At 42.2% G+C, this 16,984-nt stretch overlaps 2 protein-coding genes across 2 annotated transcripts; one reads left to right on the plus strand and one right to left on the minus strand.

Moving 5' to 3' along the window:
* The first annotated feature begins 1,132 nt into the window (after nucleotides 1-1,132).
* On the plus strand, nucleotides 1,133-10,189 carry Ndufc2 (NADH:ubiquinone oxidoreductase subunit C2). Its single transcript, XM_003468528.5, has 3 exons — nucleotides 1,133-1,432; nucleotides 8,215-8,358; nucleotides 10,024-10,189. Exons 1-3 carry the CDS (start codon nucleotides 1,264-1,266, stop codon nucleotides 10,071-10,073), a joined length of 363 nt encoding a protein of 120 aa, XP_003468576.1. The 5' UTR covers nucleotides 1,133-1,263; the 3' UTR covers nucleotides 10,074-10,189.
* Nucleotides 10,190-11,828: 1,639 nt separating this feature from the next.
* On the minus strand, nucleotides 11,829-16,017 carry Thrsp (thyroid hormone responsive). The gene is made up of 2 exons (XM_003468529.4): nucleotides 15,464-16,017; nucleotides 11,829-12,254 (listed from the first exon to the last, which is right to left on the minus strand). Exon 1 carries the CDS (start codon nucleotides 15,917-15,919, stop codon nucleotides 15,482-15,484), a length of 438 nt encoding a protein of 145 aa, XP_003468577.1. The 5' UTR covers nucleotides 15,920-16,017; the 3' UTR covers nucleotides 11,829-12,254; nucleotides 15,464-15,481.
* Nucleotides 16,018-16,984: the final 967 nt, after the last annotated feature.

Here is a 16,984-nt window from a genome sequence, read left to right on the forward strand (position 1 = left end):
CTCAAAAAGAAAAAACAACAAAACTATGTGTGGAAGCTTTTTCAGGTCATATTAATTCTGTAGGACAGAATCTTAGACCTATAGTTACTGGACTAACAAGTTTGAGCTTTTAAAACGTTTACTGCCTTTCAGGAAATTTCCAATATATACTCTCCAGAATAATGTTAGCTTGAAATATTACAGATCAGAGAGTGCTTTTTTTTTAAATAGGCACAGAAAGGCCATCCTTTATTCTTTTCATGGTGAAAGGGAGGAAACCCACACCCTCATGCATGCTAAGCAGTCACTTTACCACGGAGCTACTTCTTGCCCCTCATCCTTTTTAATTGCTTTTAGCTGATATTTAACTCTTCACTTAGGAAATCAATACCTTTGATGTATATATCTTTGCATTGACCTCTGGCTTAATCAGCTTTCTGGATAAAATACGGGATGTCACGGATAAATGGACACAACAGGAAGACATTTTATCTCTGTACAGTGTTATGAAAGGCTTTCTGAAGAAAACTGTTCAAAGTTGAAAGCTCCCCATTATTGGAAGCAGGAACTGTGCAAAGGCTGGGCAATTACTTGACAGCATGGCTGCTTTCACTCATCAAACCTTTAGAGAACACTTCTTCCCTCAACCTTGCGCAAGGATCTGAAGACTCAGCAGGGAAAGAAACATTTTAGGGCGCTGCCGCGAAAGCTGAATTTCAAGAATAGACCAACCGATTCAGTCCTGGGCTTCTTTGAATTCTTTGTTGCTGCCAGAACCCTAATTTTAGGCTTTGGAGGGTATGTTTGTGCGAATAAATAGTTAGAAACAGAAAAACAGCTTTTATACTGTTTCAGTTAATGATTCCCACTTGTGAGTGCTGAATGCAAAGACGAATTTTTGCCGAAGAAACATTCACGGGCAGGGAAGGGATAGGCAATTCCAGATACGGGAATTATGCCGGAAAAAAAATAACATCTAGCTTTTGTCAAATTTAGTTCGTCTGGTGTACCTGATCCATTGGTGCCAGGCTCTCAAACCTTCACTTCCACTAGAAGAATCAGCGCCACGAGGGAGTAGCCTGAGCCACTTTGCAGCCGGAACCCCCTGTACCGGGATCCAGGTAGCACGCACCGGGAAGGATTTGGGCGCTGCACCGCCGCGCACTCTGTCCTTCAGCCGGGTACTGGAAGGAGAAAGCTTGCCGCTTAGGTCCTATCGGGTTGTGGTGTTTTGTTTTGTAGATGGAGGTCTGAGGCTAGGCCTCAAGTGGAAACGGTGTCACCATGATGGACGGACGGCCGGGCCGAGTGCCCCTACAGTTCCTACCAGATGAGGCTCGGAGTTTGCCTCCGCCCAAGCTGACCGACCCGCGGCTTCTCTACATGGGCTTCATGGGCTACTGTGCAGGCTTACTTGATAATGGGCTCCGGCGGAGGCCGCCACTGACCGCGGGTGAGAGCCGCGCGTGTGCGATCCCCGGGAGAGGGGTTCGCGGGGCGGCGGGCTGCGGGCAAAGTTCCTCGTGAGGCTTCCCCACCCCCACGCGGGTGCTCTTGATTTTCTGGGTCTTTTCGCCTGGTTGGTCGCGCCTGCCTTTCTGCAGGTCCCTCGCATTAGCTCTTAAGAATCGGGCAAAGTAAGGTTGTGGTGTCCATTTGAGAAAACAGGTTTTGTGAAACAGGGATTGGTTGTAATGCCACGGTGAATCTGAAAAGTAAAGCAAAAACAAAAACCGGGACTTCAGTCAATTTCACAGTGCTTTATACAAAAATGAGCGTTTATTCTATGCTGGGTACTACTGATTCTCTGTGGTCTTTTTAGGATATAGACCTTTAAAAAAAAAACTTTCACGGAGAGTTATTAGCCATCGATGAAGAAACAGTACAAGAGAGGTTAAAGCAGCTTGCCCAGGACTGTGGCATGTTTGTAAGTCGCAGATCTTGTTTATAAGTTAGACCTGAGTGTGTATTCTAAACCAATGCTTTGCAGAATTAGTGTGCATTAGAATAGCTGGCTGGGGTGGCACTCCCTCCTGTAATCCTAGCACTGGCTAAGACAAGAAGATCAAGTGTTGGGAGTCCAGCCTGGGCTGCATATTAAGACCCTGTCTCAAAAGAATTACAGGAACCACCCCCAAGAAAGATAATGAAATAAATGGTCCTTACTAAGGATCGTCCCACTTGTGCCTGTTTGTATGTCAGTTCCCAGCCCATGAAATCCAAGCATTTCCAGTGTTCAGATAGTATTGCAACCCCATCTCCCATGGAATGACCCTTCAGTACAGAAAGGAGTAATTTTTGTCCATTTCTGCCCCAGAATACGAGGTTTTTCTCTCTTGTTAGTACCACTTCACATTTGCCCAAGCCTGTCACTTGGTATAATGAACTCCACTTGGGAACTTCACTTTGGGCAAATAAATTGGTGAGACTGTTCAGAGCCAAAGTTTCTTCAACTATAAAATGAGAACAGTTAATACTTCATGTTTGTTATGAGAATTAAGTGAGGTTCTATATGTAGAATGCCTGACATACAAAAGCACTGGGTGAAGTTCCTTTCTGTTAGCTCTTATGTAGTTTACCATATATTTGCTCAATATCAAGCTTTTCTCTGTGCCAAGCATTGACTTATATATTGGCTATATGGGGTGAGGAATACCATTCCTGCCTTTAAATGAATAAGCAGTCCATTACTTATCTTACTGTGATAGGAACACATTTTGATTAGAGGTGTGTGGACAGAGAGTGCTTTGAGAGCACACAAAGGAGGCAGAGGTGGTAGGAAGAATGTTGTGGGAGAAGTAAAAATTGACTAAAATACACTGGTATATACCACTGAGGCTCACCTCATTTTCATCAGTTGAGCCTTTCCAGGAGCCAGAAGAGTACAGTAGCTAACGGCATATGCTTTTGGGTTTGATAGTACCCTCACCCCTGTAAGCCACTTGATTCTAGGCAAGTTTTCTAACTCAAAACCAGAGAAGATAATGTTTTTAAAGCATAGTCAAGGACTAGTTCAGAGTTCCTGAATTTCCTGAACTTCCCTAAATTGCTTTGGAAAATTTAGATGCTGAAGACTTTGGAAATCATTATCTTTACAGCATTTATTGAATGCATGTTGCATTTGTCTAGTTCAGTGGCATATAGTAGAATAGAATACAATAAAATAAGTACTTACTGAATGAATAAGTGCAGGTAGATTACAAGAAGAGTATAAAACATGGCCCCAACCCACCAGAGACTTACAGTCCAGATGGCTGTACCAGTTAAAAACCACATTGTGGTACCAGTTTATGCTTGTAGAGTATCAAATGTGACACATAAATTATGTTTGTAAGAGAGGAGAAGTAAGAAAGAAATAGATGGATTTTCAAACTATAGTCTTAAAGAGTACTTAACATTCTACAGGTAGTAACAGAATATTAGCCGCTTAGTCCAATTACTTAAATATAGATGACTAAAAATTGTGCATTTTTTCTTAGTTTTTATAACAATAAGAAATATAAAAATGACAGTCTTTTCTAATTTATTCTATATGAGAATCAGCAAGTTTAAAGGATAACTGACCAAGCAACACTCAGGATTTGTCAGTGCATGAACAAATGCTACCTGAGTGACACTCAGGGTAAATTGTTGAGTGGTTAATGAAATACAATTGTGTATGTCTTTTTAAAATTAGTAAAAATGCTAAATTAATTTTTTCTTAAGCTTTTTTCCCTTTCACCTGTTTTTTTTAAAATCCTTGTTACTGGTTGCTACTTAGCTGTCTTCAATTTAGAATTAGTTTGTAATCTAGTATAATCTACAAAATTACATATTTATTAATTTCTAGTGTAATCAATCAGTAATTTGTTATTATACAACGAGCCAAATGACTTCCTGATTTAGATTCACTGAGTAAATAAAGAAGGAGAAAGTGACTGTGGAGGAAGACCAGCCCTGAAAGAGAGGAGACTAGGTAAATGAGGGCTAATGAAAATGCTAAATCAAGGCAGGTGTGATAGTACATGCCTATAATCTCAGCAGTCTGGGAGGCTGAGACAGGAGTATTGCACATTTGAGGCTAGCCCGGGCAGCTTAGTAGGACCTTATCTCAAAATTCAAAAACTGAGGGGGCTGGGGATTTAGCTCAGCAGCATAAGCGCCTGCCTTGCAAGCAGGCAGTCGCGAGTTCGATCTCCGGTACCGATAAAAAAGAAAAAGAAAAAAAAAAAATTAAAAAACTGAAAAAGGGTTACAGATACAGATCATTTAGAAAGCCTTGGGTTTGATTCTCAGCACCAAAAAAAAAATAAGGGCCAAGCCATGCATTGAGGGCTGGGATGTTGACATCATCATCTAAAACTTTTTTGTCTATTTAGTGCTGGGAATTAAACTCAGGGCCTTCACTGTAAGCTATAGCCTCAGGTCCCTTTTTTTTTCTTTCTTTCTTTTTTTTTTTTTTTTTTTGGTGAGGAAGCGGGGAGTACCAGAAATTAGACTCAGGACTTTACACTTGCCAGGCAGGTGCTGTGCTACAGAGTTATACCCGTAACCCTTTTTTAAAATTTAGAGACAAAGTTGTGAAGTTGTCCAGGCCAGACTCAAATGTGCCATCCTTCTGCCCCAGCCTACAGAGTGCTGGGATTATAGGTATGTGCCATTGCACCTGACTCCAAAATGCTTTTATGCATATTTTGTCTTGGTATATATATTACTACTAGAAAAAGATGGAATAAATATTACCTCTGTTTTAGAGGTAGTAAACTGACTTACTTAGGACCATTTATTAATTAATATGTATTAAATGCTGTGTGCTAACATGTAAACATGAAACAGATACTAACTTTGCCTGATGATAGAAACAAAAATGAATTTCCATAGTAGCTTATATAGTACGTAAGATGAATTCAGGCCAGGAATATAGCTTAGTGGGGTAGCACCTGCCTGGCAAATAGATGAATTCACCCTTTTAACTATAGGAAACGGGAAAATTTCTTAGGGAAATTGATATATCAACTTAACTCTGAGTTGAGTCCTAAAGAATGATGTGGTTTCTGGGCCCAGAAATAACAAGTTCATGGTATTTGAAGCATGGAAGTTTCAATGAGGAATTCAGGGTTGTTCAGTGTTGCTGGAATGCAGTGTACATATCAGCAAGTGTCAGAAGGAAAAGGTAAAAAAAGAGTTGGCTCACGAATGGCTGTATTCAGGAGTTTCAACTCCTTTTTGACAAAATTAAAGGGTACAGAGAGGACTCCATGATAGGCGTGCATCTTAGTTAATTCCTAGTGACTGAGTAAAAGCTAGGATGAGAGTGGAATGGCTAGTGTGACAAGGAGGCCAGATAGTGCAACCCAGAGCCCCCCTAAACTAGGAAAGGAAATACCAGATAAAATTGATAGGGTGCAGTAACTGGATACGAGAAAAGAGGTTAGAATAAGGGATGATTAGCCAGGTGTAGAGACACATACCTCTAATCTGAGCATTCTCAGACTGAGGTAGGATTGCAATAAACCCCAGCCTGGACACTTTAGGAAATTAGACCCTGTGTCAAAAATAAAATATAAAAAGTAGAAGGGCTGCAATTGTAACTTAGTACAGAGGCCCTGGGTTCAATTCCCAGAACCACCACCACAAATATATGTGTTTTTGTTGGTACATACTTGTAATCATAGTTCTTTAGGAGGCTGAGGCTGGAGGATCAGAAGTTCAAACTCATTCTGGGCAGTTTAGTGAGACCCTGTCTCAAAACTAAAGGACTAAAATTGAATGTGAAGGCCCTGGATTCAGTTCCCTAGTAGGAGCGGGGAGCAAGAACGATTACTGTTTATGACTTGGATTCCTTAGCAAATGATCCTGTCATTCTCTGAGATAGGAAAAAGGTATAATGAGTAAAGCAATGAGTTGGGTTTGGAGTATCATATGTCTGTCAGATATTTGGAGTATATGTGTTATTCAGCATAACTGGTTTGGACATACTTCTTTGGCTGGATAATAAAACACATGGGTAAGACACATCACATGGATAATAAAAGACTAACCATGGATCAGTTCTCCAAATGTGCATGTGTGAGAGAAGATAAGATGACTATAGGGAGGATTCTAGGACATGTAGGAAATCAAACCTGCAGTAAACCTTTTGTAAATACTTTCCATGTATCCAGTCAGACTTTGCATTCTAATTTCCTAGGCCGCATGATTTGATCCAGTCTCATTATAGTAGGGTGCCTCTCTCTGTCTCTGTCTCTGTCTCTGTCTCTATCTCTGTGTCTGTCTCTTTCTTTCTTTCCTTTCTTTTTTAGACAACTTGTTGCCCAGGCTGCCTTCAAACTCCTGGGCTCAGGCAACCCTCTTACATCAGCCTCCGGAGTAGGAGTAGTATCACACAGATTCCACACCCAGTTAGAAATGGGATAATTGTGTGTGTGTTTTAAAATTTTTATTGGTACATTTTGGATAGATACAACATTCATCATAATTTTTGCCTGTATATGATATATCTTGCTGCTGCTTTTTTTCTCATTCCTTTCCCGTCCCTTTAACCCCTCTTTCCTTCCTTATGTCCTTTTTTTCTCATCCCTTTAGAAATGGAATGTTTTGGTTTTTTGTGTGTTTGAGGGGGTTGTTTGTTTGTTTGTTTTTGTGTGTATGTGTTTTAAGACAGATGTGTAGTCCAGGGTGGCTTTGAACTTACTATGTTGCCCAGGCTGGCCTTGAACTTAGCAGTAATTACCCTGCCTCAGCCTCCTGAATGCTAAGGTTAACAGGCATGCACCACCATGCCCAGCTAAAACAGATTGTTCGTTTTGGTTTGGTTTTTCTGGTACCGGGGATTGAACTCATGACTTCATGCTTGCCAGCAAAACAGGATGGTTTTTGTGTGTGTGTGTGTACCAGGGATGGAACTCATGACCTTGCACTTGCCAGGCAAGTACTTTCACCACTGAGCTAAATCCCTGGCCCCTAGGATGATTTTTAAAATACAGTTTGAATAGAGTTTTCGAAATGCAAATAGTACAAAAGAGAAGGGATTTCCAGGCTGGGGATTTAGCTCAGTGGCATAAGCGCCTGCCTGGCAAGAGTGAGGTCGTGAGTTCAATCCCCAGTAGCCCCCTCCCCACCCCCGCAAAAAAAAGAGAGAGAGAAGAGATTTCTTAATGATGTATGCTATAGCTGATTGTTTGAATAGCTAATAAATATACAAATACAATTTGGGATATAGAGATAAATTGCTTTCAGAACTTTTTTTTTTTTGGTCTTTTTGAGACAGGGTCTCGCTATGCAGTTCAGGCTGGCCTTGAGCTCACTTTGTAGCCCAGGCTGGTCTTGAACTCGAAACGATCCTCCTGCCTCGGCCTCCCTAGTACTGGGATTACGGGCATGAGCCACTGCGCCCTGCTGCTTTCAGACCTTTTGTAGAGGATTTTACCTGTGTTTTATCACATCCTGAATAGGCCTTAGAATACAAAGCTTTTAGACATAAAACTAATATACTGAAAAAGAAAAATTCTTTTCTGTTCTTATTTGATTTGATTTAGTTTATCCTTTTGAGGCTTGCTGTGCATCCTAAGCTGGACTGAAACTCACAGTCCTTCTACCTCATCCAAGTGCTGGGATTACAAAAGTACACCGCCATGATCTGCTTTTTTTCCCCATTTTTAATCTAGGATTTTTGCTTATCTCCATTCTTCCACAAAGTGTTCCACAAAACTTAAATTTAAAATAGGTTGGATTTTTGCGGAGCATTGTAGCACATGTCTGTAAGCCAGAATTTAGGAGGCTGAGGCAGGAAAAGCACTTAAGTTCAAGGCCAGCCTGAGTTACAAAGGCCAGTGTGAACTACCTAGCAAACCTTGTCTCAAAAACAAGAAAGCTAGGTTCTATTGTTAGTTATATTTGCAGGGTTAACATTGCTCTTCATAATTGCTACATTTCTTTAAGGCATGGGATATCTCAAGAGTCAAGATCAGTTAGACTGGGCTGGGGATTTAGCTCAGCAGCATAAGTGCCTGCCTTGCAAGTGTGCAGTCATAAGTTTGATCTCCAGTACCAAAAAAATAAAAGATCAGTTAGACTGTTTAATGGCTGTTTAGAATAAAAAAGCTGTTTAGAGTAGAAAAGCTTTTTTGTTTTATTTTGTTTTAAAATAATATTAGAAATATAACAATAAATTATTTATCTGAAGTTTAAAAATGTGATTCTTTGTACACATTGACTGATTTTTACTTTCTTTGGGATGTCTTATTTGAATTTCAGGTGTGCATCGCCAGCTTCTATATGTGACTTCATTTATGTTTATTGGGTATTACCTTCTAAAACGGCAAGACTATATGTATGCCATAAGAGATCATGACATGTTTGCATATATGAAATCACATCCAGAGGATTTTCCTGAAAAAGGTATTTCAAGTTCATTGTAGAAAATCTGTTTCTTTGCTCTGTCTCATATTTGCTGGTTAATGTTATCCATGCCTGTGGTTTCAATTACCTTCTATGTTCTGTTGACTCCCTTTAAGTTTCTTTTTAATGCCTTTCCCTTCCCACCTCCTTCTCTCCCTCCTCCTCTATTTTCTCATTCTCATTCTTGTTGGTATTAATCATAGCTCATGTTTGTGGTATACAGCATTTACATTCACTGACATCATCAGGTTCCTTATTCTACTTTCTTCCCCTCTCAGCCTTCACTGGGGTCCCTTGGACACTTTTCCATTTGCAAGAAATCCAACCTCTGTCTTCTATCCATCCTTTATTAATCTCTTTGTACTTTGCCTTGCTCAAATGAGAGATAACCCTAAGACCAAAAAAAAAAAAAAAAAAAAAAGTATCAGTGATTTCCAAGCCATAGTTGAGGACAACAAAATAAGGAAATGCTTAATCCTTAATCTGTTTGGACTGCTATAATATAATACCTTAGACTGTGTCGTTTAGTATCAGTTTGTTGTTTACTGTTCTGGAGATTGGGAAATCCAAGAGCAAGGGGCCAACAGTTTCAGTGTCTGGCAGGGCTTTTCTGTTTCATAGATGGTAGAAGGGGTACACATACTCCCTCTGGTCTAATTTATAATCCCATTCCTATCCCACAGGTGCTAATCCCATTTATAAGGGCTTGATCTTCGTGAACCAATTAGTCACCTCCCAGGGGCTTAACTTTTATACTGGGGACTGAACCCAGGGCTTTTGCATTGAGCTGTTTCCCCAGAATTTGGGTTTTTTTTTTCAGTTTTGAGGTAAGGTCTCACTAAATTGTTAAATTGTCCAGGCTGGACTCAGAGTTGTCCTAGAGTTCTTGGATTACTACCATGCACTACCACCCCCAGCTACCTTTTCCTCTCTTAATGCCATATAGCATTGGGGAAATAGGTTTCAACATAAGGAATTTTGAAGAGAGGAAAGGAAGGTGGACTAAGGGATATAACTGCAGGTCTATTTGAGTGTGTAGGATGGGAAACCATATATATTACTGAGCTTTCCTTGGATCATTGAATGGAACTGTCTCCAGTATCACTGTATGAATGTCCACTTTATATGCTTTAATTTTATAATTTGGACAACTGTTTCTAAGACGACAATATGTAACCTATTAACTAGTGATTTCTTACTGTATATTTTTTTTCTTGAAATTCTGTATTGTACCCTTTTACTGCTTTGTTTTTTTATGTCCTTTTTTCTCTTTAAATTAAAAAAAAAGGAATTTTGGAAGGATGCAGATATTCTGGACTAAGCTTGCTGTCAGTAAGATTGCTTGGTGTTCATTTTTGTATTTTAGGAAAAATTATATATTGTTTTAGTTTTTGAGACAGGGTCTTGCTATGTCATTCAGGCTGACTTTGAACTCACTATATAGCCTAGGCTGGCCTCAAACTTATGGTGATCCTCATGCCTCAACCTCCTGAGTGCTGGGATTACAATCATGTGTCACCATACCCACCAACGAAATATAATTTTTAAAATTTATTTTGTGGTACAGGGACCTTGTGCATGCTAGGCTCTACCCCTGGGCTACAATCTACCCAAGAAATATAAATTTTTAAAAATGATTTAAAATTTTTTTGCTTTCCTTTTTAGATAAGAAAACTTACAGTGAAATTCATGAAGAATTCCATCCAATTCACTGAAGTCTTCAGAACACTTCCATTTAATTGAGACCTGTTATTTCTGAATTTTATGGAGTATGTTTCTTTGACTGAAGTTGATGTTAGTCTCTATGCTACAATTAAAATGATTATTATGAGTGCTCTTGACTTTTTTTTATTACAAGAAAAACTGTAAATAGCAGACAGACAGCTTTCATTCAGCTAGTTTTAAGAAGACACCTGAGAGATTTATAAATGGATTTTGGAGACTGGGGATGTGGCTCAGTGGTTGATTGTTTACTTGGCGTACATGAAGCTCTGAGCTCAATCTCTTAACACTGCAGAAAATAAATAAAATGAAATATAGTTCTAGGTTAGATTAGGAAAACTGCAACTCTTGAGAAAATATTCCCCATTGCCAATAAAATTTTATTGCAACACAACTATGTTTGTGTGTTGTTTTGGCAGCTTTCATGTTATTATACCTTTTAAAGCCTGAAATAGTTAATATTTGGCTTTTCCAGAAAAGGTTTGTCTGCTCCTGTCTATTGCAGGCAACTACCCAGCAAGCCAGGTTATTGGAAAGGATTTTTTTGAGTCCTCTAGACTAATTTTGATCCCGTACATATTGCAAAGTTCATGAAAAGGTTTTTAAGGAGCAACAGTCAGGTTCTGAACTCTGCAGAAATACAGAGGGTGATTTAGAAGAAGGAGACTTGGGGCTGGGGATTTAGCTTAGCAGCATAAGCGCTTGCCTTGCAAGTGTGTGGTCGTGAGTTTGATCCCCGGTACCAATAAAAAGGAAAAAGACAAAAAAAAAAGACTTGAGACAGGGTAAAGGATTGAAACCCTGACATTTGGAGCCAGGCATCTAGCTAAGTGGCATAAGCATCTGCCTGGTGAGCTGAGGTCCTCAGTTCAATTCCCAGCACCACCACCAAAAAAAATCTGACATTTCATATGGGCCTTAGATGGATCATCCTGGAAAAAGGGCTTCATGGCTAGTCTATGATGGGGCTTCATACAGTTAGAAATAAAAGACTACAGCTATGTGGAAGGAGGTGGTTTTTATGTCCAAATGCTTTACAAATAGTTCTTATTTTCAGACTCATTTAATCAGATTAGTTTTTTTCTGTTATTTTTTGGGGGGTTTTGATTTGGGGATTGAACTCACAACCTCACTTGCCAGGCAGGCCCTTGTGCCACTAAGCTAAATAACTGGCCCCAGATTAGTTTTTGAAGATCACTAAAATGACTTCAGATTGTGTGGCAGCATGAATATTAAGCAGGGGCAAAGTGTAATTATCAGCATGCTACTTGTAGAAAATAGAATCCCAGACATGGTAGTGCATGCCTGTAATCTCAGCATTTGAGAAGCCAAGGCAGAAGGATTGCTGTGAGTTCAAACCAGAGCTACACAGTTCAAGGCTAGCCTCAACTGCACTGTGAGACCCTGCATCAATCATCCTCTGTGCCCCTCCCTGCCAAAAAAGGTACACAAATACAAAGCATTTTTTTCTTAAATTGCTACTACAATAAATATTTATAGGTTCATCTGTTCAGTTTCAGGGTACAGCAGGGTGAACCATTTACTGCAACGGCCTCTTCTGTAAAACAGCAAAGACTAGGGGCTGGGGATTTAGCTCAGCGGCATAGCATCCTGCCTTGCAAGCAGGCAGTCGTGAGTTCGATCCCTGGTACCGAAAAAGACAAAAAAAAAAAAAAAAAAAAAAAACAGCAAAGACTAGAGCAAATACATAGGAGAGGGTAAGAAGAAAAGTCAGCCTGTTGCAATAGTTCTCACATGCCAGGTTCTTTTTATTGTCTTGTTTCATTTCTACAACCTTGTAAGATAGACTTCAGACTCCCCAATTTGTATGTGAAGGAATTTAGGCCCTCGTGGGTGATTGAAGGCACACAGGATGACACCAAAGGAGGGGTGTGAACACTGGTTGTGTGCTAACACTTCTGCTCATTCTGCGATACCACTCTGGACAGGCAATGCTCATGAATCACTGGTCCCCACGTTGCTAACAAGAAGGAAATGAACTAAGTAGCGACAAACATCCTAAGGTTAGCCAGTGACTGGAGTCTGCAAACAAGCTCAGAGAAGTAGGGAGCATCCTGGGCCACAGGTTGCCTGCACTTCCAGCTACAGGTTGAGACCTTTGTGCTATCAGGGCTGACAGCTGCTGTGAGTCTTCATCCCAGAGGCTGCCTCTCCTGTAAAGTGCAAAGTGCGGAAAAATGTTAATACCGAGTGACTATAAACTCAGTACTACCACATGCCCATTGAAGGAGGAACAGCCATGAAAAAATTGATAATTGTTGCTGGAAAAGTGGCAGCACTCCAACTGTGAAAAATTACAATAATTGGAGCTGGGATGATTCATTTCTCAACATTTTACTAACAGAAACAGGCAGAGAGGTTGTCTAGGACCATGGCAGAGCTCAGATTTAGTTTTAGTGTTAGACCCCAGATTTTTGTTTTGTTTTGTTTTGTTTTGTTACTGGGAATCAAACAGGGCCTTGTGCTTGCCAGGTAGGCTGTGTGCTGCTGATGAGACTGAGATGGAAGACTGAGCCCAGGGGCATCTGCACCAAATATGGTAGAGGGAGTTCTTTTCTTCTTTTTGAAACTAGATCTCACTGTGTAGTTCAGTATGACCTTGAACTTGTGGCAATCCTTCTGCCTCAGCCTTCTGGGTGCTGGGATGACAGGAGAATGCCACCATGCCTGGCTTTTTTTTTCTTTTCCCGTACCTGCATCGAACTCATGACCTTGCACTTGTCTGGCAGGCACTTACACCACTGAGCTAAATCTTTGGCCCTTGGGTTTTTGTTGTTGTTGTTGTTTTGAGACAAAGTCTTGCTAAGTCGTCCATGAAAGATGGACTTGAACTTGTGATCCTTTTGCCTCAGCCTCCCAGTTAAATTTGAGAATCTCTGGAAGCCAGGGGGAAGCCACAGGGAGAGAGGAATGGATTTACAGTAGACAGTTTGGATCTGAAGGGAAGAAGTGAGGAATGGCTGGAAAGCCCTGGAGCAGAGCTCCGAAGGCTTATGGAGGGGTCAGGGTGTCCATGTCAGTCTACTCCCCATCATTAGAACATCAGCGAGTGGGGCTGGGGATTTAGCTCAGCGGCATGAGCGCCTGCCTTGGAAGCAGGCAGTCGTGAGTTCGATCCCTGGTACCGATAAAAAATGAGAAAGACAAAAAAAAAAAAAAAAAAAAAAAAAAAAAGAACATCAGCGAGTAAGTGTCTTGGTTACTTTTCTCTGGTTACTGGGACAAAATACCTGACACCCAAAATGAAGGAAGGAAAGGTTTATTTAGCTCACTGTGGAGGGTTTAGTCCATAACCAGTTGGCTCCAAGGCAGGGTGGCGTGGCACTCAGGCAATGCTTCAAGGCAGCAGCCTGACCAAAACAAGGGAGGGGGGCTCTTTTCCTCCCTGACATTCTATGCAAGCCACCTCCTGCCCGCCCAGGGTGGGTATAACACTCACAAAAATCTCTGCCTCCTCTTGTACAAGATGAGGATGTTTACAGATGTTTATAGAGCCCTGGCTCCCTGCTGAGTCCCTTAAACTCCTAAACTTCTCAAGTTGACACAATGTGTCAACCATAAGAGTAGGTATTCAAAGAACACTAGTCTAAGGCCAGTCTTGCTTTTTATCCTGTCACTGTGACTTTGAGTGAGTTGCTCCACTTTTTTGGCTTTAATTTCCTTATTCATAAACCAGGAATACAAATCTTATCTCATACATAAAGCACCAGGTAGTTTGGGGATTCTGAAAGACAAAGATGTGGTTTATAACTGTTGAAGCCGGTCTGTGGGAGCAGGGCTGGCAGTGGCACAGAGTCAAAACCGGCAGGTGTGATGGCTGGATTCTCCATGTCTTTCCCCTTGAGGAAGCCACCGACAGCTTGGCCAGGTCCTCTTCCTACCCCCTGTCCTATGCTAAGACCTGCTGGTCAGTGTTGCCGCTCACTCACACTCCACACCCCAGCCCCTCGACACATGGATATATGGGCTCAGACTCCAGCACACACGCATATCACACACAGAGGGGCTCCAAGGGGCACACTTATGTGCCTAGAATCAATTCAGGCTCCAAGACACTGACCCTTCAGCTGTTTGGTTGGTTGCAGTCCAGGATGCCCCCTATCCTGTGGCAGGAATGCTGTGAGGAGCTTCACTATGTACCCACCACGTGCCTTACAAATGCAATTTGCTGCTGGGCATGTGCACAGCACCACCATGTAATGATTGTGAGATCTAGACTAGTCCAGGCTACACAGTAAGTTCAAGGCCAGCCTAGATTACAAAGCAAGTCTCAAAAATAAAAACAAACAAGAAAACAAAACATTATGGAGGAAAAAGATAATTTCCTGTGACTTGAAAAAAATGAAAAGCACTGCCATGCTCACATAGGATTCACAGTGCATACCTAAGTAAATATGTCTTCATGTATAGAACAGAAATAATAAAAGTCATGTTTGTAGAGTTACTGTGAGGTTTTCTTTGCAGTGCCAGGGACCTTTGCACTAAGCTCCATTCCCATCCCTTTTATTTTAAGAAATAGTCACAAAAATCACTAAACTGCCCAGACTGGGCTCAAACTCCTGATTCTCTTGCCTCAAATTCCCAGGGTGCTGGGGTTACAGGTGTGCACCATCACATCTGGCTGTTGGGAGAATTCTGAGTCAATGCTGTGCTGGCATTTAATGTGAGCTCAAAGCTACATGACAGTAGAAGTTCTAAGGATTCGTAGAGGTGCTTCATGGAAGGCCTTTCCCCTGACATTAGTACAGTTACGTGTCTATGTACCTAAACAGAAGACACTCCATGACTATAGTCAGGGTCTTTTTTTTTTTGAAATGTTATCTCACCATGTAGTCCACACCGGCCTTCAATCTGGAGGTGATGCTTCTGCCTAAGTATCCCGAGAGCTAGGATTGCAAGTGTCCAGCACCAAACTGGGCTAGAGTTTTCATTTTGTTTTGTTTTGTTTTGTTTTTGGTACCAGCAATGACACTCATGACCTCATGCTTGCTAGGCAGACACTGTGGCACTGAGTATATTCCTGGCCCCATAATGGGATTCTTAAAGAAGTGCATAGGGAAAGCATGCTCCCTCGCTTCATGTCTAAGGCCTTTGCATGCTTACTAACGAACCCATGCACAGACACATGTGTGCCTGTGAGCTTTGCACACCTATGCTCCTTTTGCTTGCCTCCCTAACAGCTCTCCGCCATTACTCACCAATACTGGGTCAGAAGAGTCATAAGGCCAGCCCAGTACTGGGCCCTCTCAGGTGACAGTTCCAATACCCAGGTGTCTGTCCGAGAGCTGAGCGACACCTCTCCCACTGGGTTCCCAGGGAAGTCCCTCCATGGACTCTGACCCATGAGTGTGGCCACCATTACCTTCCTCAGAGCTTGAGCCTACAGAATCTGTCCTGTTATTTCTTGGTATTTCCTCATCACCTCCTGGGCTTTCAGGGTGAGGTGGGTAAAGATGTGGTGGAGGCTGGAGAAGTGCAGATGGACCTGGGCTTCCAGGTCCAGCTCTCTGGAGATCCTCTCCTCCTCTGTGTCGACGGCTTCATCGTCCTCGGCTTCCTCGGCTTGGCCTGCTGCCTTGGCCTGCCACTCTTGCCTCGGCAGCAGCCCGTGGTCCACTTCCACACGGATGGTCTTGAGCATGGTGAAGTAGGTGTAGAGATCAGCGCCCTCAGCCTGCTTCCCAGGCTCAGTCAGCTGCACATCCTGCAGGAGGCTGGGGATCATCACCACCTGCTCCATGTTGCGTACCACGGCCGCGTACCTGTCCATGACAGTCAGCAGGCAGTTCTTGGGGTAGCGCTTGGTGAGCACCTGCATGCTTGCTTCCTCTTGCACGCTGAACCAGTCAGGCTATTCCGGCAGTATTTCTAGGCTTTGGCTCAGATGACAGGTTGAAAGGATGCCAAGGCCCAGCCACTGGGTCAACACAGCTTTAAGCCAATTCTAGAGTCTGGGCTCTGACGTCTATATCTGGTGATCCATCTGCCCAGGGGCAGACCTGCCAGCCTTCTGGGGGTCATTCAGTTCCACAGCCTGCCCAGCTCTTCCTGCAGCTGCTTGCAATATCAGTTAAAGAGAAGCTTTTCCCAAGCAAGGGAGATAACTCAGCGGCACAGTGCCTGCCTGGCAAGCTCAAGGTCATGCGTTCAATCCCCAGTAACAAAAAAATAAAACTAAAATATCTGGGGAGCCAGGTAACCCGAGACAGAGAAGCTTTTCCCTTTGGCAGCTAGTGTACGTGACCCCAGGACAATTGGTCATTCTTGCGGGTTACCTGAAGTCAAGCTGCCACTTGCTGCCTACTTGGGGTGGCCTCCTAAAACACACTGCCCACTTTAGCCTGGGTTGCCTCAGCTGTAAAATGAATAAGGGAAAAGAGCTACAGAATTGAATAGCCTGATGTGGGGCAAAGAGAACTGACACTGGGGCCAAAGCACAGTGAGAAGAAAGCATTGAACCATGCTCATGTCCTGAAGGTCTTCTTTGTCCGGGCTGCTTTTCCACCACATGCTTTATTTCAAACAAAAGTCTTAGCAGAGGCATTAGCCCACTATCACTCCAGTCAGTCAGCAGGGATAAGTATTTGCATAAAAGTGGCTGAGAGATTGAAAGTTCAAGGCCAGCCAGTACTACAAAGGGTGTTTGAAGCCAGCCCAGTTATATAAAAAAGACTTTGTCTTAAAACAAAATAAAACATTACTGGAACTATTATAAATTAATAAAGAATTTATGCCTGTAATCCCAATACTCCAGAGGCCAAGACAGGAGGATCACTTCAAGTTTGAGGCCAGCTTAGGCTTTAAAGGGAATTCAAGGCCAGCCTGAACTGCACAGGGGACCCTGTCTTGAAAAGAAAAAAGAGAAAGAGAGGGAGAAGGAGAG

This window comes from Cavia porcellus, unplaced genomic scaffold (assembly GCF_034190915.1).
Source record: "Cavia porcellus strain 051 isolate PalLab524CR breed Dunkin Hartley unplaced genomic scaffold, mCavPor4.1 scaffold_9, whole genome shotgun sequence".
Lineage (NCBI taxonomy): Eukaryota > Metazoa > Chordata > Mammalia > Rodentia > Caviidae > Cavia > Cavia porcellus.